This window comes from Parus major, chromosome 1 (assembly GCF_001522545.3).
Source record: "Parus major isolate Abel chromosome 1, Parus_major1.1, whole genome shotgun sequence".
NCBI classification, from domain to species: Eukaryota; Metazoa; Chordata; class Aves; order Passeriformes; family Paridae; genus Parus; species Parus major.
Genome location: NC_031768.1, coordinates 582,113 through 607,270, shown reverse-complemented (window position 1 = coordinate 607,270; position 25,158 = coordinate 582,113). Strand labels below are relative to the sequence as shown.

Here is a 25,158-nt window from a genome sequence, read left to right as displayed (position 1 = left end):
GTTAGGCATTCTTCACCCTCATGTTTGCCAGAACACTGAGATTCCTTATTCGTTAATATTGATTCTATTCAGTGCTGGATCAGTTTGTGGCAGAAATTTTCATCTAGATCAGGCATGAGCTCACTGCTGCAATTCTGTCAAACTGGCTAGAACACATCACAGAATGTTTATGCCAACATTACAGTGTCTGTGGCAGGACAGAAGATATCTGATTTGGCACAAAGGTTTTTGGGACAATTTCCATTTCATTGTTCTTAAATCAGTGTAAGCCAGCAAAATGAGTTCGTTCCAGGTTGTCATGTAACATCTATGCAGGGCATCAGAAATGATTTATCACTAAGATTTCAGAATTACTAGTTATTTTTTCTTAACAGTCTCCAAGTGTTAGAGTTATGATATTACTGCTGCTACACTTCATAAAAAGTTAACATATCAACTTGCAGTAAATCTTGAAACAGTATGGCTAAAACATTTAAAGCAACAGAGAATTTCTCCCACAGTTTTTCTTTGGTGCTTTTGGATTTTAGTTTTGTTTGGGAGTATGACTTCGTATTTTTTGATTTCTGAAGGTGTACATTTAGGCATATGTGACATAGATCTATAAAATCTTGTGTAAGGTGACCAACACTTCCCACAGAGACACTTTTTTTGACAGAAGATGTTGGTCCTTGTAAGTAATGTGAGATGATGGGTGCAGAACAAATAAAAGCAGATTGTGGTGAGTCATGGATATGGTTGTAGCTGTTAAAAGCTTACAAGTGTTACTAGGAAGACTGAGTAAGTTTGTGGAAGGGAATTCCACTGCAATTTAATGGTAAATAGAATTGCCTCTGAACTACAAGTCCCTGAACTGTAAATTGCAGAAGGAAGGAGTCTTCTTGAAAAGTTTCTGTAAGTATTTCCTTTGTTATGCAGTTCTTCGAGTGTAAGTGTTGATTACTCTCTGAGAAAGGATACTGGGATGGGTAGACCTTTGGATGGAACCCATATAGTCTCTTTTCTCCTGTGTTGAGGCCATTCTGTCATGTTCTTCCTTAGATGCCATGTTGCTGCTTGCTAACTGCACTTCAGAGGGGCAAACAAGGGTTCAAAATCAGTGACCCTACTAGTGATCAGCACACATGTTTAGTGTGGCTTCTGCAATTAGAACTGACTACTGCAAAAATTAATCCTGTTCTGGCCAGAACCAAGACATTTCCTACACTTTATTTTAACCATGTACATTATGCCAGGTCCTACTTCTTCCAACAGTACACACACACACACACACACGCACACACACACACACACACACACATATATACACATACAAGTAGAGCTCTCATTCCTGTAGTCAATGGCCACTGATGGCTCAAGATGTCTGTTGAGTTAATTTAGTTCATGGCTGTGGGTTCTATCTGTCCCAAGTGTCTTCCAGGGCAGGGCAGGAGGACTGGTGTGATGTTGGCTGGTTGCAAATTACATCAGGAGCTCATGACTGGTGTATTTGGAGCAGTCCATTCTCATTGTCCATGGGAATTATGGCATGCAGTGGCAGTGTCATTCGGAACAAGTATTCTACAGCTCAACATCACACACTGTTTTCACCCAAAAAACAAATCCCCCTGAGGCACCTATTGTGTTTCCCCATCCCTTTGCATCATCCACCAAGTGCACCCCAGTCCTTCAGCAAAAACAGTCTCACTGATGGGTTTGCTTTTGCTTGAGGCAGAACTGATCCAGACTGTCTTCCCGAACACTTTCCTCATAGGCACCATAAGGACTTCATCCCCTTCTGCAGCAGTTGGATGTTGTGATTGCCAGGGCCAGCTCAACTGGTAGAGCCTCTGGTGTTAACTAACCAGGTAGCCTTTTGCTAAATGTAGATCCCTATCTTAATCTGTGATAGCTAAAATATTACTAGTGTTTCAAGTTTGCTCACACTGCCTCCTCTCCAATGGCAACCAGGAATCTTGAAGAGATCTGCTGCACTTTTCATGCCCTCACCATCTATTTTTTATATCTGTGTAATAGAAGATGCTTTGGCCTTCAGTAAATGTTTTAAACTTATATTTGAAGAAAGGACACTGGCATAAGTGCAACAAAGAAAGACATTTGTGAAGGATCCAAAGATGAAACTTGGAATTGGACATGAAGGCATCAGAATAAATGCCTGGTCCCTGCTTTGCTTCTTATGTTTGTATATAGTTGAAAAGGAGGGTAAAAGCAGGAGAAATACATTTGTGTACTTGCCTCTATTGCCTTTAAGAAGTTTCTCGTACGTGATTTTACATACTTCGTGCTTTTATCAGTATTTTCGCCTTTGCATGTGGGTTTCCTCAGAACTGTTATTTAATTGCAGTGCTGCCAAACTGAATGTCATTCTTACAAGCCATGTTTCTGGTTTGTTTGTGCTACATATGAGCTTTTATTATTTATTTTTTACCCACTGATTCATGCTATGCTGTTCTGGAGCCCCCAGATGATAATAAAGCATCAGCAGGGGTTAATGGAGACTGGTAGGGGGTACAGCAGGGAGCTTTTGTTCCCATTTTATCTGGCAGCCTGCAGCAGGCAGAAGCAGGCTGTGGCTCAACAGCTTTGTCATTTATCTCGGTCAGGTTTCACTGCTGATAAACTTCTATTGAAATGGATGGCTGCTATTGTGCTTACCAGTGGGGAAGATTTCTCACTGACTTGCTACAGGTTTAAAGCATTTTCCTGCAGTGCTATGAGGTTAAAAATGTATGATCTGCTCTGTTGAATTGGTCTTGTGTTTTCCTGCTCTAGTGAATATTTGTGTTCTTGGCACGTATGCTACCTGTTTTAAGGCATAGGTTGGATTTTTAAGTGGTCAGCAAAGCTATCGATAAAGCAATTATGAATGGTTGCATGCATGTGTGGCTGTGTGTGTTAAGGGGAAGTCATGATGATATGGCGGATTTCTCATAGTTTTTCAATCTCTCCTTCATTTTTCTTTATTCATCCTCTCCTCCATTCTCAGAGCCAGAGATGACACCCACTAACACCTACTAGTGGTGAGCGTAAAGAAAGGATCTGCCTCCTGCTCAGATCCAACCATTATCTAGTGATTTTTGAGTGCAGCTCTAACTTGAAATGTTTGTGCATTCCCAAATCTATTAGCTGTGCCTGGCATTACTGTGTCTAATCCTCATGATTAAGATGGAAAGTATTACATTCTGCTGTTTTTCAGCTTAGGTACACACAAGTGTTCAGAATTCAGCCTTGCTGGACAACAGAAAGCAGATAATGCTAAGACTTTTTAGAGCTCAGAAATCTTGAACAGAGAGGACATTTTTGTCTTTGACCTAGGAGTTAATAGTCTGGCATCTAGAGAATGCTCTAAATCTTGTTCTAATCTTGAAATTGCAGGGCTGTATTTTCCTCCGATGACAACTCCCTCAATTTTACTGCCACCCTAATAAAGAAATTCTGTTTTCTAAGTATACACCATTTATTTGCAGACTGAGAATTTTTGTTTCATACATTAGTCTTTGTACTGTGAAAATGCTGTGATTTGCAAGCCTGATTATTGATCCTACCCCATCCAGCCTACTTGAAACACTGGTTTGAAAATTGAGAAGCAGAATCCGTTATATTCCTAGCTCTTGAACACAGCTTCTTTTGTCTACTTGCATTAAACTCTTTCAGGTATGAGAAGTAAGGTGTTGGAAACAAATACCTGAAGTTACTTTGCTGTTTACTTTTGTTTTGGATAGTTGTGGCACTTGGGAATTTCATTCAACGAAAAACGTGCTATAGAAGGTAGGGACAGATCCTTCTACTCCATCACAGTTTCAGAAATTCAAGGCTTACTTTGTCAGGGTATTTCCAGCTATTTCTTAGCATCTGCTAAGCTTGTATTAAGAAAAAGTATAGATTTTTGAAATAAGTAGTAAAGATTTTTTTTTTAAAAAAAGTATTAGTTAATGCTTGGTATAATTTTCATTTGAATTAAATATTGTGATGCTGACCAAGATAGTAAAACTATATTAAAAAACAAATAACGGCCACAGACAACATACTAGTAAGGTATTTTGGCTGTCAAAGAGCTGGATACAAGGATTTGAATGGTCCCTTGTCATAAACTCCAATGCTGAGTCAGGACCTACTGGTATTGTAAGCTTGTTACTATTTAAAAAAAAATCATAAAAAAAAAAAATTCTTTTTTTTTTTTTTTTTTNGATTTGATGCCACTTTATACTTTGAAGTCAACTTTTCTTTTCTTTTCTTTTTTTTTTTTTTTTTTTTTTTTTTTGCTTTGGCTTTTGAACATGGTGCTACAGAATTGTCACTTAGAGATAATACCTTTTCACAGAATCATGGAGCTATAAAGGTCAGAAGGGATCCCTAGAGATCATCTAGTCAAACCTCAGGTGTTTTAATGCAAAAATAAAAAAGAAGAAACATTTAAAATATCCATGCTAGTTTCAAATCAAGAATATTAGAAGTTAACTTTTTATTACTTTTGATAAATTGAGACTACCTAAACAAAACTCAGATATGAAAAGTATGATTATTGAGACCTTACATTACAAGCCACTTATGCTGAAGAATTCTTCAAGAAGTCCTGAGGCATCTGGTGTCCATAGGCTGTCATGCTTCGTCGCACAGGGAGAGGTTCCTAGCAAAGAGGTTACCAAGGCAAGATTTTGGAGGGATGGAGCCAGTACTCCTGCCCAAGAGTAACCTGACTCTCCAATCTGAGTAACAAACATGGTATTTTTCTAAGTGAAATTACTGCCCTAAAAATTATGTGGAGAAGACTTTGGCATTCAGTTTTCAAATGGTTCTTGTGTCACAGATCTGCAATTCATCCTGAAATCTGTAGTGGGTTTTGTCTCATGAGATGTAGATACATTCAGCTCATTTAAGTTCCCTTATTAAAAGTCCCCTTATTTAAGTCCCCTTTTTAAAAATGGTGTAAATCGGCACTTCCACACTGTAAATGTTTAGAATAGATTAGATGAGTCCTACTTTAAAAGCACCCCTTTTTTTCTGTTACCTCTAAGAAGAGCCTGGAATGGCTGTGTCAGAGGCAAGTACCCACACTTGAGACACATTCAGGCAGAATATTGTGAAGACTGCTCACATTGGGAATTCAGAGATGTTTCTTACAACCTTTGCTAGAAGATGAGCAGTCCTGGTTTGTTGCTGGTATCTCTGAAAGCCTCATGGTCCCCATGGCCCAGCATGCAGCTGATTGGAATATAACTGTTGGATCTACATTCATATGTCTTACATGCTTCCCAGATTTTTCACACTGGAGTTAGGAAATTGTATTTTGGTTTACGCAGGTGTCTCACCTGGAAAGCAACAAGCCTCTACTAGCAGCCAGTATCGGTTACCTAAGGGAAAACACTGAAATCCCTCAAGCGGACATAGCCAGAGCCATCAGCTCACCTGAGTCTGACAAACTATTTCATGACAAGCTGGGGAGCAATGTGAAGAGATACTGAGAGATACTGAGCTGCTGTCTGTGTTTCTGATTCAGCTGGGTACTGTTTGTCAGTCCTCTATTATCCCTTACTCTTCAAAATTCTGGCTTTGTTTTTTTCCCCTTTTCACAAGCTGAGTTGCATTACTATACAAAACCTTGTACTGATCTTTGGAGTTTCTTTGGAAGTATTCACCCATCCTCCAGTTGTTCTCAATAATGGTTTTGTTTTCTTCACACAGACATCTTACTTTGCTGTGAAATTTCTTAGTCTTAACCTGAATATCTTTTCTGGTACCATGGATGATCTTGTAGTGTGGCAGAGTCTGTGGAAAAAGGTGGAAAACCAAGCTCTTGGACATGCAGGACCCTTGGAATTGAAGAGATTTATTGAATAGGAGCAATTGAATCAATTTGAAAGCTTATTGCCACCAAAGGTGAAAAGTATCTCATAACTAACTGACTGTTTCTCACTGCAGTATTCCCTGAAACATTTGACTTGATAAAACAGTAGAAAACTTTCCACATTTTTCCCTCTATTAAAAAAAATCAATTGTAGTCACTTATGAAGGAGTCTGGAAAGCATCAGGTTAAGTGGAGAACAAATGAAAAATAAGTTTCTGGGGCAAGGTACTGAAAGAAAGAACCTTGGGAAAGAAGAGCACTGAGGCTTTTGCCCATATGCAAGAGCATCAGGAATTGTTATGCTGAACTTAATCTTGTAAAACTGTTCCCCTAAAGCCACTGTGAGGTTTCAGGTTGGTCTTGGCTAGTCTGGTTTGCATTCTGCAAAGTGTTGTATGTAGCTGCCCAGAGGTCTTAGTTGCTAAATAGTAAGTTGCAGAATGCAGTCGTTAGTTTCCTTTGTTGCCCCCACAGCCTATGCCCAGGTAACAGAACACTCCCCTGACTGCTGCCACTCCACCCTATGGATTACATACCAAAATTCATCTCCATAGTAAAGCATTTTTAGTCACCTCTTTTACCACTGAATCTTTTCAGAGGAGCTTCTTTTTTTTTCCCCTGTGAAAATCTTTCTTCTCATTTATCATTTAGCTATTTTTTTTGTCTTAGCCTGTTCTTTACAAATGCAGTTTTTTTTTGTGTTGCATGAGATTACCTAGGAGATGTCATGTGAGTGTCACAATGGTTCTAAAGTCTTTTCCTTGCCTACTTGTCACTTTACCTGACTTGGGCCATTTAATTAAAAACTGAACCACTTATTTCCAAAATTAAATACCATCGCAGAGAAAACATTTCTGCTGTTGGCATTGATCAGTGAGCTAAGAAAAGTGTCCTATTGTGAAAGAAGTGAGTTTACAGGAGTGTGTGTAGCCTGATGGAAAGGACATTTATGAAGTTAATCTCTATACTGTTTGTACATCTTTATCTTCATGGCAGTCCTTTTAGGAAGATTATCCATGCTTAGAAAAAATATATTTTGAATTATTTTTTTTTTTGAGATTTTTTTTTTTGAGATGCTGCCCAAGTTTCTTTTCTCTAACAAAATAAATCTGATGAATGTAGTGTTGGTTTTTACTTTCCTTGTAAAGTAAGATTCATGTACATTTAGGTAGACAATGAACAGTCATATCCCTGATTAGCATTGCCATGAACTGAGTTGTTATTTGTTGCATCAAACAGCATGTGTAGGTATTTACCTCTGGATAATCAGGGCTAAAGTAGCTAAGCCTTGAGTGTGAGTATTCCTAAATTATTTCAGGTATAATGCAAGCCTTGCTCATTGTGGTATGCTGGAATGTCTGGGATATTTGTATTGAATTCAGTATTCCAGGGTGTTCTACAGTAATGCTTCCTTGCAATCATCTTAAGCAGATCAGTCTTAATGATCAAACTCATGAGAAATTCCCCATTTTACCTCATTGCTTTAAGTTGTATCTATTCCTTTAGTGTATTAGCATGACCCATGTTGAAATTGTGAAGATGGTAATGCTTTCTGATGATTTTCTGCTGGTTTTAAACTCTTGGGAGAAACCCAAGTTATCATTAAAATGAGTTAAGAATTTAAATCTGCTCAGGAAGAGTTTACCTTTTTTTTTGGTGACATTTTCATCATAGAAATGGGGTTTTGTGCATACTGTAAGGTAAACCATATATATATCCAGAGTACATTTCAACGTGTTCCAAGGAAACAATAAGCTAGTGTGTTCTGCACTTGTGGGACACATGACATGCAAAGCATTGCCACAGGGTCAGAAGGCTTTCTAATTCCTTATCCTTCCAGAAGAAAAATGAATGCTACAATTGCATCCTTCCTGTAATTCAGTGGGGGAAGATGCTTTCCAGCTGTGGTGCCTGACAAAAATTTTGTTGAGCTGGGGCAGTGATGGCAGTAGTACTTGAGCAGAGCAATTGAGGTCCTGCATATTAAGTAAGGTCTTCTGGCCTCTCTGAGGATCAGTAAGCTGGTGCTGGTAAAGATACTGAAGTTCAGGAATCAGTAATGGCTAAGGTATCTGTCATTTGCCCAAAAACAAGCTGTTGGTTTTAAAAATCAGGGCTTAAATGCAAATGTATGAAATTAGAAGAGCTTATGGATTTTACTGGAAGAGTTATTTGTTTTAGGGGGGTTGGATTTTTGTTTTACTGATGTGTGTCTGTGAAAGAAATAATGTTCTAGCAACATCTTGTAGTGTAGCTGGGAACTTGCAGTCCATCACAGAGGCCTATTCCATGCTCATAAGTAATATATATTTTGCAGGTAGTACTACCAGTTGTTGTTTATAAATTTTAATTAATTGTTGACTTCCTCTGCTCCTGGCAGCCAGAGAAAGAGCTTAGCATGTAAGATATTTAACCTGCTCCCTGATCATTTACAACTATATCCAAAAGAGGACCTGGGAAGCTACAGGCCCATTAGTCTTATTCCAGTCCCTGGAAAGAGTTTTCCTAGAGACCTGCAAGCCAAAGGAAGCAGGGACAAGCCAATGGAGGTATACTGAGGGCAAATTATGCCAGCATGCTGCTGTATAATGAAGGCAAACAGGATCCTGGGCTGCATCCATGGGGACATAGATCATCCCATTCAGAGCTTGTCAGGCCATACCCAGCTGTGTCTAGCTCTGGTCTCCAGAATTCAACAGAGATGCAGGTAGAGTGGAGATCACCTAAAGGAATGATGAGAACCCACCCTGTGAGGAAAGGCAGAAGGGGTTTGGACTTTTCTCCATGGAGAACAGAAGGCTTACATTTTTTCAGTACTCAGAGAGAAGGGAGGCTTTACCGGCACATGGATGGTGCCACATGGAGAGGACGGGGCAACTGGTACAAGGTGCATTGAGAGAGGTTTCATTTTAATATAAGAAAGAAATACTTTACTGAGGCATGTAGTGGGGTCCCTCCCCTTCCCAGAAGTTTTCAAGATGTAATTGGCCAGGATGCTGTATAATCTCATCTAGGCTTCTTTCCCCACACACACACAAAAAAAAAACAAACAACAGACCAGATGATCTTTCAGGGATTTTTCCAACCTGGGCTGGTCTATGATTTTGTGGTACTATACTGAAAATTCAGCTGTGCTTATGAGTTAAGATGAAAGGTAATGGTGTGCACTCTGTCACCTTCATCTCAGTCTTGACACCTTGTAGGACTGGGCTCTTAGTTTGATATGGATCTCAGTAAAGCCCGATAGGAACAGACTCTTTCTGTGAGCAGCATCTCCTCAGTGCTATGCACATAAACCAGTGCACATCTGCTCAGTCTCTTCTGCCCTGACCTTGGTGCACTGGACCTGAGGGGACTGATAGTCAGCACAGTTCTGCTAGGGTCCCAGCACAAGCTCTAAACAGACCTGAACATGATTTTCATAAATGAGATAAATTTAATGATGAAACTAGGCTTAAAGCAGTCAAGTGACAAGTTTAAACTACCATACATTCAAATCCCAGATTATCAGAAAGGTAAATTCACTGCATTTAGCCTATTTATCACAGTGATTACTGGTACTTAGAAGTGAATTGAATGCAAGGTATCTAATAACAAGAAAGAGCCTTACAATATGTCACTGTGTGTTCCAGTCTGTAACTTTAAATTAGAAGTAGTGCTTCAAAGTTGTTATTTTATTGTTCCTGCTGATCACTAAGTACAGCGTTTTAAAATGTGACTATATTTTCAGCAGTAATTCACTGACTTGGAATAAGCTGTATGTTCATGAGGCTGTAGGTTTGCATTCATTATCGTTTCAGGATAAATAAAGCCCTTATTCTCCAGGCAGGATATCTGGTATTTTTTCTGAGGCCATTTAGTTTTTGCACTTTCAATTTTTTTGATTTTTTTTAATGGAACTACTCACTCTTTCAGTAAAGGTGGTGCTTGTGGTTAAACCACATCTGTTTCCTGTTGTAGCCTATACTCTCAGTGTGATTTGCAGTATTCAGAATGGCCTCAGAATGTGAAACTCACACCACATTGTGGTTAAAAGCAGCATAAACCTCTGGAGACATTGCCTCGTAGCAGCTGAAGGTGGGTTTCTTGTGTGTGGGATTCTGTGGGGGATGGCTTCGCTGTGAGGAGCTGATCCATGTGGAGCTGGGGAAGTGGAAAGAAACTAGAACAGAATATGCCCTGGGACTTGGTTGTTGTCTGAGTTTGAGTATGTAAAATGATGATGCTGAAATCCCTTGAAACTGGTTGATAAGTGACTGTTCCTTTTTGCTTTATTCTTCTTGTACATATCACCCCTACATCCCTTTCCACTTCCTTTCTGTCTTACACCAGACTGATTCTGTAGCCAATGGAAGTAATTCTATTGATACCATCTAACATGCAGCCAAAGTCAGTGCAGACAACACAGTGCCATGGAAATATGTATGTGTGTGTGTGTATATATATGTGTGTGTGTGTGTGTGGTTGGTAGCTGGCTGGTACTGTTTGTGTGCATATATATATGTGTGTATATATGTATATATATATATGATAGTAGTGGGAAGATGTTTATATTAGGCAACATAGTACAGATATGCTCAGGTAAAATTTCAGTGGGAACAGATTGGCAGGTATAGGTAAGTACTTTCAGAAAGGTGCATGTTTTGTCTAGGAGATGTAAAGCTGCCTCTCAAAATAGCCTTTATGCGTCAAGCCAAAGTTAATGAAAAACAGATACTTAATGCTTAAGTCCTCCCTTCTTTTTTCCTGACTCTTTTCAATATAGGGGGAAGCTTATTTGAACAGCTTTTAAAGTTTGCCAAATAATGTTAATCTTACACCACACATCTTCCAACTAATTTTCTTTGCCAGTAGTTAAGCACTCCCTTAAATAGAGAATTTTCTTTCTTTTATAAATACAAGGCAAAAAATGTAATTTCTAAAAATGCTATTTTGTGATGATGATGTTTTATTGCTTATTATTGTGTGGTTTTAGCTGATTCACTTTTCAACATCCTTCCATTCTGTGTACCTTCTTGGTCTGCTCAGAGCACTAATTGCCATGTATTAATTAGTTCCAAACAAATGGTTTATCTCTGTAGTTTAAGGGGGAGGGGGAAACAAGTCAGCACAGACAAGTCATCTATTTTTGAGATACGTGTACATTAGTGAATTTGTAGAAGCATCCTGTATACTCTGCTGGACTGAAGGGTTTTGATAAGCTAATTCCATAAAGTAATTATGACTTTTCTTCAAAAGTAAATACAGAGCTTATTCATACAGTCCAGCAAATATGGAGAGCCCCTTTGATTTTTCTGTAGGAAATGTGCACATAAAGATTTGGTTCCCATTTTAATATACTGAGAGTAAGTGCCAAATGCTGGGAAGTTTGACAAGGTATAGTTTTAAGGAGAAACTGAATTATTGTGAAGGTTATAGCATTTCTTCCACTTTTAAAAGGGAATTTATATATATTTTATTAATTTGTACATTATACTCTGTCCTGGGAAAGGTGTATGTTTCAGTTCCATTTCTCTATTCCTTTCCTCTCTTCTCATATGTGCCTGGGTAGGAGTTGCTCCAAACTAGCCTTTACATTTCTCGTGATCTGGGAAGATATTCTGGCCACCAGCTATCATCAGTCTAGTCTGAGGTACTAAACCAGTTGATCCTGAAGGTTCTCATTGCATAAGTATTTGGGTTTGAGCCATGGGAAGGATGGGAAGCCATATAGATTTGTTCATGGTTATCTTAATTCTGTGAGAGAGATTTGAACACAGTGGTTTAATAAATCACTCCTTTTCCAGTCATTTACTTTAGAACATGCTTGGGTGGTGGGAAGGATGCTTTAATGTTTCAGGGATTAGTATGCTACCTTGGATTTTGTGAATCACATTGTTTCAGAAAGTTTTTCTATTAAGGTTGGTTGGAGGTTTTTTCTGTTTTGGAAGGGTGGTATACATACTGTAGACTTAAGCTATGACCTTAAAACAAGTAGAAATATTTCAGAAGGATTTTTTTCTGAAAAATTCCAGCACTGAACCATTTTTAAGCTTCTCTCAAAACATGGGACTCTTCACTCCTGTCAGTATAGTATATTTTTATAATAATACTTGGCATTCATAAGGCACTTGATCACTTGAACATGTTTATTATAATATGTTTAATGAATCTTTTCAGTGCCTCACTGAGGAAGTTAGGTATTACTCCTTCTTAGCAGTAGAGAAAAATGACACAGTAAATTCAAGTGTCTTGATCAAAGGCATGCAATTATTTACAGACTACTGCTGTTCCTTGTAGTAAAAAAATTACTGTACTTAATTCAGAAGAGTGTAAAACTGGTTCCTTATTCAGACTGGGGAGTATAAATATACTCTGGATCTTTTTCATTGTTTGCCTCCCAGTATTAGTGTGGGGTCTCCTCTTAATGCTCTCTGTAATGTGGGCAAAGCTCTCTTGGGAGGGACTGTGAACTAGAAGATGCTGAGCCAGAACTCCTTGGCCATTATAAATTCGTCTTAATTTGTGTAAAAAACAGTGACTCCTCTTTAAAATTAAACCTAAACTCATGTCAGAAATGAGAGTTGTAATAGGAGTAACTTATTACATAATAATAGTTCCTAAAGCAAAGGTACCGAGTGTTGTGTCATAATTTCACATTACAATCTGATTACGACACTAACCTTCTAAATAAGGCTTTTAGAGTAAGTGGCTGTTAATAAACAGACTTCTGTTTTTTATTAAGACGCTGTGTAACATTGATAGCATTATAATGGATAGGAGATTATTTTTTAATTTGAAGTCTAAGCATGGAGCAGCTAGTTTGTTAATCTGCCAAAGAGTGGCAGGTTTATTCTATGTACCTAAAAAGTTTGTGTATATTCATAGGTCATGAATGCTGATGGAACTGGTAGGAGAGTCCTGGTGGAGGACAAGCTGCCTCATATATTTGGATTCACTCTTTTGGGAGACTACATTTACTGGACAGACTGGCAAAGGCGCAGCATTGAACGCGTGCACAAGTGCACAGCAGAGAGAGAGATCATCATCGACCAGCTGCCCGATCTGATGGGCCTGAAAGCCACCAACGTCCACCAGATCATTGGTGAGTGATCTGCTAATCAGGCAAGGGAGAATGAGATAGAACATGTTAGTAGGGCTGTACTGCAGAGTAGAAAGGGGTTAGAATATAGTCTTATAGTATGATATCTGCAGGCTGCAGCTTGATGGTATGAGTTAGGTCTTCTGTGAGGAGCTTCGGTTCTGTAGCTTGGAAGAATATCAAGCTGAACACATGCTCCTAGTATGCAAAAGCTAAGAATGAGCCAGATTTAGGCTGTTCAGTAGTTTTTACATTAATACTAGAAAATTATCTTCAAAAATACCTAGAAGTACTTCCTGGCCTGTAGTGTTTGTGGTGTAAAAAAGCAGCATCTAGCTTTAAATTGCCTATCCTAGGCTGTCCAAGCACTGGTAACAGTGTAATTGTAGTATCACAACAACAACTCATCACTGTCCCTGATTATCCTGCTATGTGGATAAGGCTTGCAGCTTCTTGCTATCATGTCTGGATTGTACTGCAGGAAATGAGTCAAATGTAGTTGAGATGTATCTTTGTGTGACTGATGCCCCAAGGTACGTGTGTTTTGAATGCAGCCCTCTTTCCAACTGTTTGGTCAATTGAACTCCTTACTGCCAAGCCTCTCTTAGTTAATTTCCAGCATGTGCAGGTACATAAGTGAGTATTTCAAAGAGGTTGCATCCTTCATTTTGCTTGCATCCTGGACAGAAGAGACCATTGAATGGATGTGAAAATAGCTCTGCAAGTTTTTTATCTGCAGGAACACAAGGGGGTATGTAGCTGGACCAGTATACTGTAAAAGGCAGCAGAACATACACTTACCATAAATTTAGTGCTTGTGCTGTGAATTGGGATCATCAGTAGCTGTTGAAGCCCAGATCCCTTTCCCTAATGCTGAGCTTGTTTCTTGGCATGAGGAAAACAATCCAGCCAAGGGGGGTAAGGTCTGTCTAAAGAATTACAGAGAATGAATGAAAAATAAATTGATCAGAGAATACAAGGAGAAAAAGCTTGTTTGCTTGGAGGACTCATAATGTGGCTGATGCATGTGAGGACTAGCTTCACCTTTCACCTGCAGTCAGTTTGCAATGTCTGCTTTTCCTCTTGCTGCCTGCTTAGGTACAAACCCCTGTGCAGAAGACAATGGCGGCTGCAGCCACCTGTGTCTGTACCGACCACAAGGCCTTCGCTGTGCCTGTCCCATCGGCCTGGAGCTCATCAGTGACATGAAGACCTGCATCGTCCCAGAGGCTTTCCTGCTCTTTTCCAGGAGAGCAGACATTAGACGCATCTCTCTAGAAACCAACAATAACAACGTTGCTATTCCACTCACTGGAGTCAAGGAAGCTTCTGCTCTGGATTTTGATGTGACAGACAATCGCATTTACTGGACTGACATTTCACTGAAGGTAGAGATTTAGTCCATGTTGGCTATTAAGCTGCTACAAGCTTCTTGAGATATTTAAGAGTAGGTTGATTAATGGGGTTTACAAAATTCAAGGGATATGTAAAAGAGTTTAGTTTTTAATTACATTTTCTTCAACTGACTTGAGATCTGTGCCAACAATAATTTACAGACTTTTGCAACTGAAGAATCATAGTAGCTAAAAACACAGAGTTGAAATGAGTCTGCAAGAGGTGACTTGGCTGAACTCCCTAAGCATGGTCTTCTTTTGGGCTGTGAAAGTGACACAATTGAAGACAGATAAAAACTTCCCTGCTGTGTGCTGTCACAAATTGGCATAATTAGCAGGTTGTGTTCAAACTAGGAAGTAAACCAAAATCAGGGATTTGTTAACTTCCGGTTGGTGAGTATGAGGAGTGTGTGCGGATAGGAATACTGACGACATAGAAAGGTAGCCCATGTTTGCCAAAAGAATTCTGTACTATTCTAGCATTAGTCTTTTACTTTCAGGCTTATCAGGGAATGCCTAAATTCTAATATATTATTAAAATGGAATTCTGGCTGTATCTGCTATCACAGGCTGATCCTGATGGCAGAGTTAAAAAAAGTATTTGAATAAAAGTGCTAGAAGAGATCACGCTTAGTGAAATTAAATTTAGCCATCAGTACTGAAGCTACTGAACTCATCAGTCGTTTGGTTGTTTTCTATTTGCTGTTCTGCCCTGCACTTTTTCATTAGGCTGCTTTAAATAGTGTTCCATGCTATAACATAGATGCTTTTGTATAGTCCTGGGAGAGCCAAAATATTTCCCCCTCGAAGTTGGCACTGAGTTATTAAGGTCACTTTGTCATGTAGATGCTTAATTCAACCAGACCAGTTATCCCATTTATTTCCCCAGTGAAATGCTATTGTAATTGACACAGAATACATTCACAGAGTTCAGTAAATCATTACTTCTGAATAACAGCACTGTTTGCTTTGCAAATAAGTAGCATATTGTAAGATCCTCTTTCCTATGAGATGTCAAACATCTGAAAGTGTTTAAAATTCAACAAAGAAAACAAGCAGCCCAGTGACAGACTGGTAAGATTTCTATTTGCTTGTGTATTTTTGTATCCCTGCAGACCATCAGCAGAGCATTTATGAATGGCAGCGCCCTGGAACATGTCGTGGAGTTCGGCTTGGATTATCCTGAAGGCATGGCTGTGGACTGGCTGGGGAAGAATTTGTACTGGGCTGACACTGGCACAAACCGGATTGAGGTGTCCAAGCTGGACGGGCAGCACCGCCAGGTGCTGGTGTGGAAAGATCTCGACAGTCCCCGGGCACTGGCGCTGGACCCTGCTGAAGGGTAACTTGCTGATTTAATTATGTGTTTATGAACAGTGAAAAACAACACTGTAATGCTTCCTCTAGGGCATGGTAGTTAAGCATTGCCTGTAAACCCTGAGAGAACTGAGCTGGGGAATAGAACCTGGTAATTTAGAGAAATACACTCTTAATTTCCTGAATAATCATTAAAAATACTAAAAAATACCCCCCAAAAACATCCCAAAAATGGCTCAAAATAACCCAAAAAATACATCAAAAATACCCCCCAAAAACAAACCAAAACCAAAAACAACCCAAAAAACCCACAGAGCACCTCATTAGAAAGGGATTTATATTTAGTTTTTTAATTAACCACAGAATCAAAGTAGTTTTAGGTTTATGGAATTCATTAATTAGAAAAGGACTGTAGCATTGAAAGGAATATATTTATCATTTTAAAAATTAGGAGTCTTTTTATCACAAGCTAGTGTCCAATAAAAGTATTAAATGATTTAATTTGAAGGTGGGAGAATTAAGTTTATGTCTGAGCATAAGGAAAGTGTTTGTTTCTTCAGATAAGGAAACCTTTTAGTTTGTATGGACAAGGGAAGAAGAATGAGTGGAAACAATTATATTGACCTATGCCCCAAATGAAGGATTTTCTGAGAAGAAACTTCTCAGTTGGATTAAGTGCAATAGCAAAAGTAGGGCAATAAACAGGGAAAGGAGGGAAGGAATGGGGCAAGTCAAGCTCACTGTTCAGCTTCTGAAATAGCTGTTTTACCATGAAATGCTCACTTGACAATAACTAATTGCTGCAAAAACTTTTTGAGGTTATACCATTATTGCATTACTTTCAAATGAGGGAACTTCATTTGCAAGGGTTATGACATTATCACAGTTCCCAGTCACACTTTGAGAGCTACAGTAATGCAGAGAATTTGAAACACATTCCTTCTACTTTATTTCAACAAGGTGGTGGCAATGGTCACCTCCAGTGGGATCCTGCATTGGATTCAGCCTTGATGTGCCAATGGTTGCCTGGATGGGGATTCAACATCAGATTCTTAGATCCAGTTACTCATTTGTAACAAAAGGCTGCTAAGGATGTTTCTAGTTTTACACTGCAAGTAGGTTTTTCCCAAGGATTATCATCATTCAGTGCTTTGTCTCTTCACCACAGATGAGAAAAAAAATTACCTGAGTCAGAATGCCTGTTTTTCCTTACAGAAATAGTATAGCTGTATACTTATGTATGTATGTATACTTATATAAGTATACATACAATATAGTTTTACTTTAAATGGAAGTTTTCAAGGCATTGCTGTCATGGGGGCAATTCTAACACTTGGCTCCATGCTGTGTCCAGCTTGCAAAATTTATACACAAAGTGCTTGCAAAATTTTTAAGAAAAATTTGCAAGTGTTCCTGGTGTCTACTCCCCCTTGATCATCAGTTTCTGAAGCTACCTTTCCTATTGTGCAGTTGGTTGCAAGACTTCCCAGGGATTTGTTACTAGAGTTATTAAAATCCAAAGGTGTAAATATTGGATATCTGCCTCTCACTTTTTTTAAGAATGGTATCGGCTTAATATTTTGGAAAAAGTGACTAACTAGCCATCAAATATATAATATGAAAATATGCATCCTATTCTACTGTGCAGTGTCTAAAGAAAATGTAAACATGTGCAAGTCTGTCCTTCTTCCAAATGAGGCATATGCTGGCATGTGAGTATGCAATAATTGTATTTTTGCTCCAGTGGAAATGCCATACGGTTTTGTGTGTCTTGGCTGAGATGTAAGACATTTGTTATATGGCTGGTTGACTTAGTTGTGTGGACATGAGCAGCGGCACCTATTAACAAAAGTACCCTGCAGATCCACTTTTTTGTGTTCCTTCATTTGAGAGACAACTGCCTAGAAACAGAAGGTAAGTGCTCTGGAAAAACACCCTGCAAAATAACCAGGTATAAATGAAGGTGCCCGACTGCCAGCCTCTGCCTCTTAAATGACATGCATGGATTAGTTACTACCAAAATGCTGTCACACAGAACTTGCTGGTGAAAATCTAGGTCCAAGTGGGAAAAAATAATGTTGGAAGCATATTGAGGAAACTTGACTCACTTTCTTGCCTGTACTTCAGAAAAAAACACACTCATTTAGCACAATGGGTCTTAATAAATGCTTGAATTTACAGCTTTTTTTTTTTCTCTTATTCTTTCTGAGGATTTTTGTTTTGTTTTTCCTCTTGAGTTCTCTTGGAATGAATGCAATTCTTTTTCTTTCTTCTGTTCTTTTAATCAGGTTCATGTACTGGACTGAGTGGGGTGGCAAGCCAAAGATTGACAGAGCTGCTATGGATGGCAGTGAGAGGACCACGTTGGTCCCAAATGTGGGACGTGCTAACGGCCTGACCATTGACTACGCCAAGAGGCGCCTGTACTGGACTGACCTGGACACCAACCTGATAGAGTCCTCCAACATGTTAGGTGAGCCCTAGAGCCCTGGGCAGCATCCTGAAGGCAATGCTGCTTTTTGCAGCTCCCTCGTGGCAAATTGTGGCTCAAATAATGAAAAAATACACATCATAGGACAAAAATAAAATTTAACAACCTCACACGCCTTTAACGTTTGTTTCTGTAATTCATATTTATGTAACACTGTGGTTAGCAAGGCCTCAATTTTCTTGTAGGTGATTGGGTTGCTCAGAAAGTTGAAATTACACAAGGTATACATGTTTCTAGTTATATGTAGGATAAAGATGTCAACTTGCAGTGTTTTTAAGGATCTTGTTTAGCTACTCTCAAGAGCATGAGAAAATACATAACAAAGGTCAAGAAAGAAAGCCAACAAGAAGTAACAACAGCTTATTCAACATGTAATTTAGTACAATTTGGTTTTATATCTTAGTATCCTCAGGCATTTCCCTCCCATGTATTCTGCATGTTAAGGACCTTTTCCTGGCTAGTGCATATCAGCAGGAGAGTTGTTTTATGCTGGGGTCTGTGATGATTTTATAAACTGGTAATTGCAGCTAAATGGAAGTGGAATATTTTATTTTTTCACTGTCCCAGAGTACTCTGTGGAGGACCTAGGCCCTCTCAGATTTGCACAGCACCTTGTTTCAACTTCTCAGCACCCACAGGAAGGAACTGCCTTGTTGTATGCTAAATTATTCAGAATAGCATTAACAGCAGCCGATATTTAAGCATTAATAATTAGCTTGTATTTAACACTAAAGGAGTTAGTCTGCTTTAAACAGTATGCTTGCAGTAGTGGAACAAAGCTAGAAAAAGATCAAAATAGGAAAATGTAATATGGGAATTATGTGTGATAGAAAAACTTTCCTTCAGCTTCTCATGTATTTTGGTGTGCTGTGGAGGCCTGCTCAGTATTTCCCTGTGAAACGTGGGACTGGACATGACATTACAGCTTCTTTTTCCCTGTGCCTGTGGCTGGTGACAGCAGAGTGTGGGGCTCTGCATCCTTGACTTCTGTGTGCAAAGAAGGAATTACTTCTTTCTTCATAATCTCCTGTTCATTTTGTGTGACTACACAGCAGGAGGTGCCATGATAATGAAGTGGTTGATAAAACATGGTTGAAATAATTTCCCCCTGCCGTGTCCTGCTCCTTAAGATCTTTTAACATTTCCATAGTATACACAATTAGCTGTTTCCTGTCATGACTTTCTGGCTGTTCCTTCCTGTTGTGACATTCCAGAGACAGGTTAGTTCAGCTGTGTACATTTAATTTTTCTTATAATGCAATGTAGTATTTAATTAAGTTCATGACAATTTTCTTTTTATAAGCAGTGGGAAAAGTGTGGTGCAAGAGATGCTCAACTGGAAATACAGTGCCAGGATCCTGCATTAAATTGAGAGGCATTCTGTCGGTTTTGGGAAGGAGGGAAAGGACAGAATCTTTCTGAGAACCCTGATAATTTTCTAAATGGAAACTCTTTCTTCAGTAAACTACCTTTTTTTCTGTGAATTGCAAGCACGATTAGCACATTTCTGTAATAGGCTCTGAGATTCCTTTTGACTACTGTACATTACTTTGTAATTTACTTTGTAATGATGAAATAGTAACTTTAAAGTTAATTGCATGGCAACTTTTCTGGACAGGGGATGTGTTCAAGAGTATACAGCTTGGGCCCATATAACTCTGCTTTTTCTCTCCCTTCTTTTTGGACACAGGCCTTGACCGTGAGATCATAGCTGATGATTTGCCTCACCCCTTTGGCCTGACCCAGTACCAGGATTACATTTACTGGACAGACTGGAGCCGGCGCAGCATCGAACGAGCCAACAAGACCAGTGGCCAGAACCGAACCATCATCCAGGGGCACTTGGATTACGTTATGGATATCCTGGTCTTCCACTCCTCCAGGCAGGCAGGCTGGAACGAGTGTGCCTCCAGCAATGGTCATTGCTCTCACCTGTGCCTGGCAGTCCCTGTGGGAGGGTTTGTCTGTGGCTGCCCAGCTCACTATTCCCTGAACTCTGACAACAGGACCTGCAGTGGTAAGCCTTAAGGAATGAAAAGGAAATACAGGAGTGTATGTGTTTAGCCAGCATTGTACTTGGAGGAAAGTAGAGTTCTACAGTTTTCCAGTAGTAATATATTACTGAGTTTTAAGACAACATAGGATGTTGAAAGCAAAAAAACAGAAAAGAAAATAGTCTTGCAACATACCAGTATCTTAATTAAATAAGAATGGCTGTTAGGGAACTTTTCCAGTGGCTCGGCTACATCTGTGTAAATGTGAAACCTAAAAATGTTTTGGTTCTGTGTCTCTGTCAGACCCTCTTCAAGTGATTATTTGCTTGTTTATTTATCTGCTTATGTATTTCTAGTCCTGCCTGGCATAAAGGTTATGTGATACTTTAGTCTGGATTCTAGATTTCGCATAGCTTTTATGGAGTCAGGATTTCATTTTGTAGTAGCTGTGTTTGCTGGCTGATGAGATGCTGAGGTGGGCCACTCGGACCTCTACAAGTATTTTTCCTCAGTGAGGATGGGTTGGGCTCCATGGCTTCCCCAGCAGTCTGGTTCCTGATCTCAGTGCAGCCAAGCCCCATTTTTCTTTATTGTTGTGAAGAATACAAGCCACAAGGCTCCTCTGGCTGTGTGTAATTAGTTTCTAACCAAATAATTTATCCATCTCTCAATACCTGGCTGCCAGTGAAGCTCTCATAATTTTGGCAGCAACTCTGGATGGCTGATTTCCACTGGTGTCATTCACATTAGTCAGTGGGTGAAGAGATTCATGGTACAGTCAGATTACGTCTCATCCTCATTATGTATGAGTAAAGACATCCAGCTGTTGTCTTAAAGCTGAAAGCTGGGCAGATTGTTCCACAAATGCTACTTCATGGCAGTTTTTGTAAACCATGCTTCTCAAAAAACTGTGCTTTTCTACTCCTCATGTATTCTGTACTTCTCTCCTTTTTAATTACAATGGCTCCTTGCATGACAGCTGGATTCTTGCGCCCTGATACTCTCACATGTTTGTGCAAGTTAGAGGCACAACTGGCACCTCTCTGATAGTGAATGTGATCTTCTAGGTGGAGGAATTTGACTTCCAGTGGAGAAAAAGCAGCAGAATGATCAAAGGTCATGTTTTTCTTCTGCAAATGCTCCCAGAAACAGAGCAAGGAGCAAAATACAGGAAATACATTGCAAGCAAATAGAGCTATTTCTCCATGGTACAGTTCAGGGCTCCTTGTGTGGTATTAGTAGTCTTCCTCTGCCATATTCAAACCTGGGAACTTTTCAGCTTCTCATTTTTAGGTAATTGGAGATTTAGGCCTCTCTGCGTATAATTTAGTTCCCTTTTTTGGGACACTATAATTGGAGCATGAACTGTTTTAACTTTCTTTTGCCTGTATTATCAGTAACTCCTGAACATTATTAATCCAGACCCTGTTTAGAAGTCCTCCTTTCTGGAATACCCTGCTCATGCATGCATAGGTTCTTTTAATTACACTCTGGTGAGATCTCTTCAGACCTACCACGTGTCATGAAGTTGGAAGGCAGGGTTACACAGGAGACATACTCAATGCACTCCATTTGCCTGCTGCCAAAAATACAGTTAAAATATGTGACTATTGGGAGGGAGAATGATGAAAACTGGAAAGGGATTTCTGAAATTGGTACTGTTTCAGAGATGTGGAGTCTCAAGGGGAGAAATTCTGCTGTTGCTTTTTATAATGAGCTGTCAATTCAAAATTGTAAATCTTGGAAAGTGAGAGGGTGTCTTTGGGGAAAAGTAGAAATAATTTTAAGTGCTTACATGTTTATCTGCAATTTACCTTTTTACCTTAAGTTTTTTCCCTTTCCATTTCTATCATAACTTCTTGGTAAGAATTCTGATGTTTCTGAATCCATTATTTTGCTATACACATTCATACAAACTTGCCTTTGCTTTATTTTTTTTTTGTGCTTTCTTCTACAGTTTAGAGCTAAGTAGAAGGCAGCTTAAATTATTGGAGAAGTGCTTGGAGGGAAAATACAGCTTTTCCAGAAAGCAAAAATACCTTGCAATTAGGCCTGATTGTTACAGAATGTTAGGACAGAGTGTTGGTTTCCACGGAAACTCCTCCCTGCCTTTTTTCTTTTATCCAGCACTCAGAATAGCTGTTCAAAGCATATGCTAAAATAACAAAGCTAGGTGATGATGTTCTCTAGGAGACTTTTGCTTCCTCCCTTTTCCCAGGTGCTGCATTACCTGTTTTACAGGCTGGTAAATGAATGCAGTGTCCCACTGCTAATCTCAATCCAGACTTGAGCTGTAGAGAATTGATTGTACAAACTTCAGGGAGGCTTCAAGCTGTATTTCTGGCAATTGGCTCTTGTGCCATCTTGCACAGCAGTGGCTTCAGGCAGAGCATTATTGAAAAGAACTGTCTGAAAAAGGAAAATGCTTTCACTACCTTCTCTGATTTCTGACTCAGTTATGTAATACAGAGATTTTTATTTTTTTTCAACAGTGTATTAAATGCTTTGTGCATTTACTGTAAGTTGCAGCTGGTAAACTACAGCTGTATGGGGTGTTGAGATCTTACTTTCTGCTGAAAATATATGATACCAACTTTTTGTTGGCATTTCCAATTACAAAGAACAAACATTTGTCCAGGAAATTTTTCTTGGGCAGAACATCAGATTTCTTTTTCTCACTGCAGGTTGTCATTCACAGATAACCACATAGAAATAGTAAAGATACATAGAATTAAGAAGAGCAAATACATTTTTCTCCAAAAACACAGCCTTGCACATACTTAAGAAATTTTCCTGTGAATTAGTTGTCTCATTCCAGTACAGGCAAAAAGAGGATTTGTGGGAGCAGGACTGAACCACTGTCAGTCTCTTTCCCTGAAAAGTCTAAATAAGGAACCCGTGCTGGCTTTTTCTCACCTTTCTCTGCAAGTAGAAGTGTACCTAGCAAAGAGTTCAACTTCAAAATAGATGAGCTGCATTTCCCTGAGACCCCTTTAGAAAATGGACAGTTCTTTGAGAGGCATAAATGACCATTCTTCTTTGAGATGCTTCTGACAGAAGTCTTTTCATTCACTAGTGCTGCCACTTAAAAAATCTTAACTTTGCCTGTCACATTAATGTACAGACACTTATAGTAAAAAGAGGTAATTTGAAAGGCTTTTTGTACCCATCAGAGGTTGGGATTGTTATGTTTTGATTTTTTGGTTGGTTTTGACAAAGGAAGAGGGAAAAAAGGGAATGAAGTAGATGTCTGGTTATGGATAGTAGTTGTCATTCTTAAACAAAAATGCCCAATGTTACTGCCACGTGTAACCCTTCCAACCCCTTTTCTTTTTTTAACCCATCCAGCTCCTACCACCTTTCTGTTGTTCAGTCAGAAGAACGCGATTAATCGCATGGTGATAGACGAGCAGCAGAGCCCAGATATCATACTCCCCATCCACAGCCTCCGGAATGTCCGAGCCATTGATTACGACCCTCTGGATAAGCAGCTGTACTGGATCGACTCTCGGCAGAACATCATCCGGAAGGCACAGGAAGATGGCAGCCAGGTATCCTGAGAGGGGTGGAATTGCTGAACGTTTGGCATGCCTGTGACAAACAATGACTGGTTGTATGGGGATAATTTAGATGCACAGACTTCCCTGTAGGTCCCTTGGCAAAACAAGTGGAATCTGGAGTTTTCTGGAGTCCTAAGTCAGTAAATCTGGGAGGAGCAGCAATAAATAGAACATGGAAAACCAAGGCCAGCTTGAGGATACTATTGTTACTGGCACATTATTTGCTCAATGCTGTCTTTTGTCTGGAACCAGTTTGAAGCCCTTGTTTGAGATATGAAATATGTAAAGGAAGGTTCTTGGAAGATATGGGGGGTGTGACAAAGGTATGTGAGCAGAGTACAGGGATAGATGCTCTGAAAGGATGGGAACTATGTGAGCACACCACTGTGTCTAGAACCTTCCAGGTTGTGGAGCAGATAGGAAGAAAGTTGTAAATCACTGGGGCATGGAGTGACTAGACTGAACCTGTAAAAGATGTAGCAGGCTTGGGAAAATCTATTTGACTGGAGAATACAGAAAGAGTAGAGTAGGATAGAAGGCAAAAGGTAATACAGGCTGTGGTAGCTCAACCCTGGTTGGAGGGCAGACACCCACCCTAACCACCCTGTAATGTCTCTCCTCAACTGGACAGGGGAGACAAGATATAGCAAAAGGCTCATGAGCTGGGGTAAGGGGTTACAGTCTGTTCATCACACTTTGTTCTGCCACTGTTTCCTCCTCGTGGAGAGGAGTCTTTTCCCTGCTCCAGTGTGGGGTCACTTGCAACTGAGATAGTCTTCCATGAATGTCTCCCTCCAAGATGAGTCCTTCCTGTGGACTACGTTTCCTCATGAACTGCTCCAGTGTGAGTCACTCCCATGGGGTGCAGTCCCTCAGGAATAGGCTGCTGCAGCCTGGGTGCCTCACATGGTCACACATCCTACCAGGAAACCTGTTCCAGTGTGGGCTCTTCTCTCCATGGGGTTTCTCATGGGGTCACAGCCTCCTTTGGGCATCCCCCTGCTCCAGTAAGGGCTCCTCCAGGGGCTGATCTCTCCACCCCCATGCCCTCCATGGGCTGCAGGGCACAGGAGAATCCTGGAGCAGGTCCTGCCCCTCCTTCCTCACTGCGCTTCGTGTCTGCAGGGCTGTGCCTCTCACATGTTCTCACTCCACTCTTCTCTGACTGTAGTTGCTTCTGCCCAATAACATTTATTTTCTTAAATATGTTATTCCAGACGTATTACCACCATCCCTGACTGGCCCAGCCTTGGCTGGTGGTGGGACCATCCTGGATTCAGTGGCATTGGCTCTGCTGGGCATGGGGGAAGCTTCCAGCACCTTCTCAGAGAACCCATCCCTACAGCCCACCCACCTCCACTACCAAAACCTGGCCATACAAACCCAATATGCAGGTTTAGTGAGGTTTACTGTGACCAGTGACTGCTTACTCAGTTTTGCATTCTAAAATAGATCTTTTCTTCATGATATTTTTGAATG

The 25,158-nt window shown here is 39.9% G+C and overlaps 1 protein-coding gene across 2 annotated transcripts in view; it reads left to right on the top strand.

Moving 5' to 3' along the window:
* Positions 1–25,158, top strand: part of LRP6 (LDL receptor related protein 6) — a 59,024-nt gene that overhangs the window by 10,896 nt on the left and 22,970 nt on the right. For both annotated transcript variants that reach the window (XM_015653265.1, XM_015653170.1), the window contains exons 5-10: positions 12,710–12,926; positions 14,022–14,311; positions 15,433–15,659; positions 17,923–18,107; positions 19,816–20,142; positions 23,468–23,670. In XM_015653265.1, the coding sequence (XP_015508751.1) occupies positions 12,710–12,926; positions 14,022–14,311; positions 15,433–15,659; positions 17,923–18,107; positions 19,816–20,142; positions 23,468–23,670 (1,449 nt within the window). The remainder of the gene's footprint in view (positions 1–12,709; positions 12,927–14,021; positions 14,312–15,432; positions 15,660–17,922; positions 18,108–19,815; positions 20,143–23,467; positions 23,671–25,158) is intronic.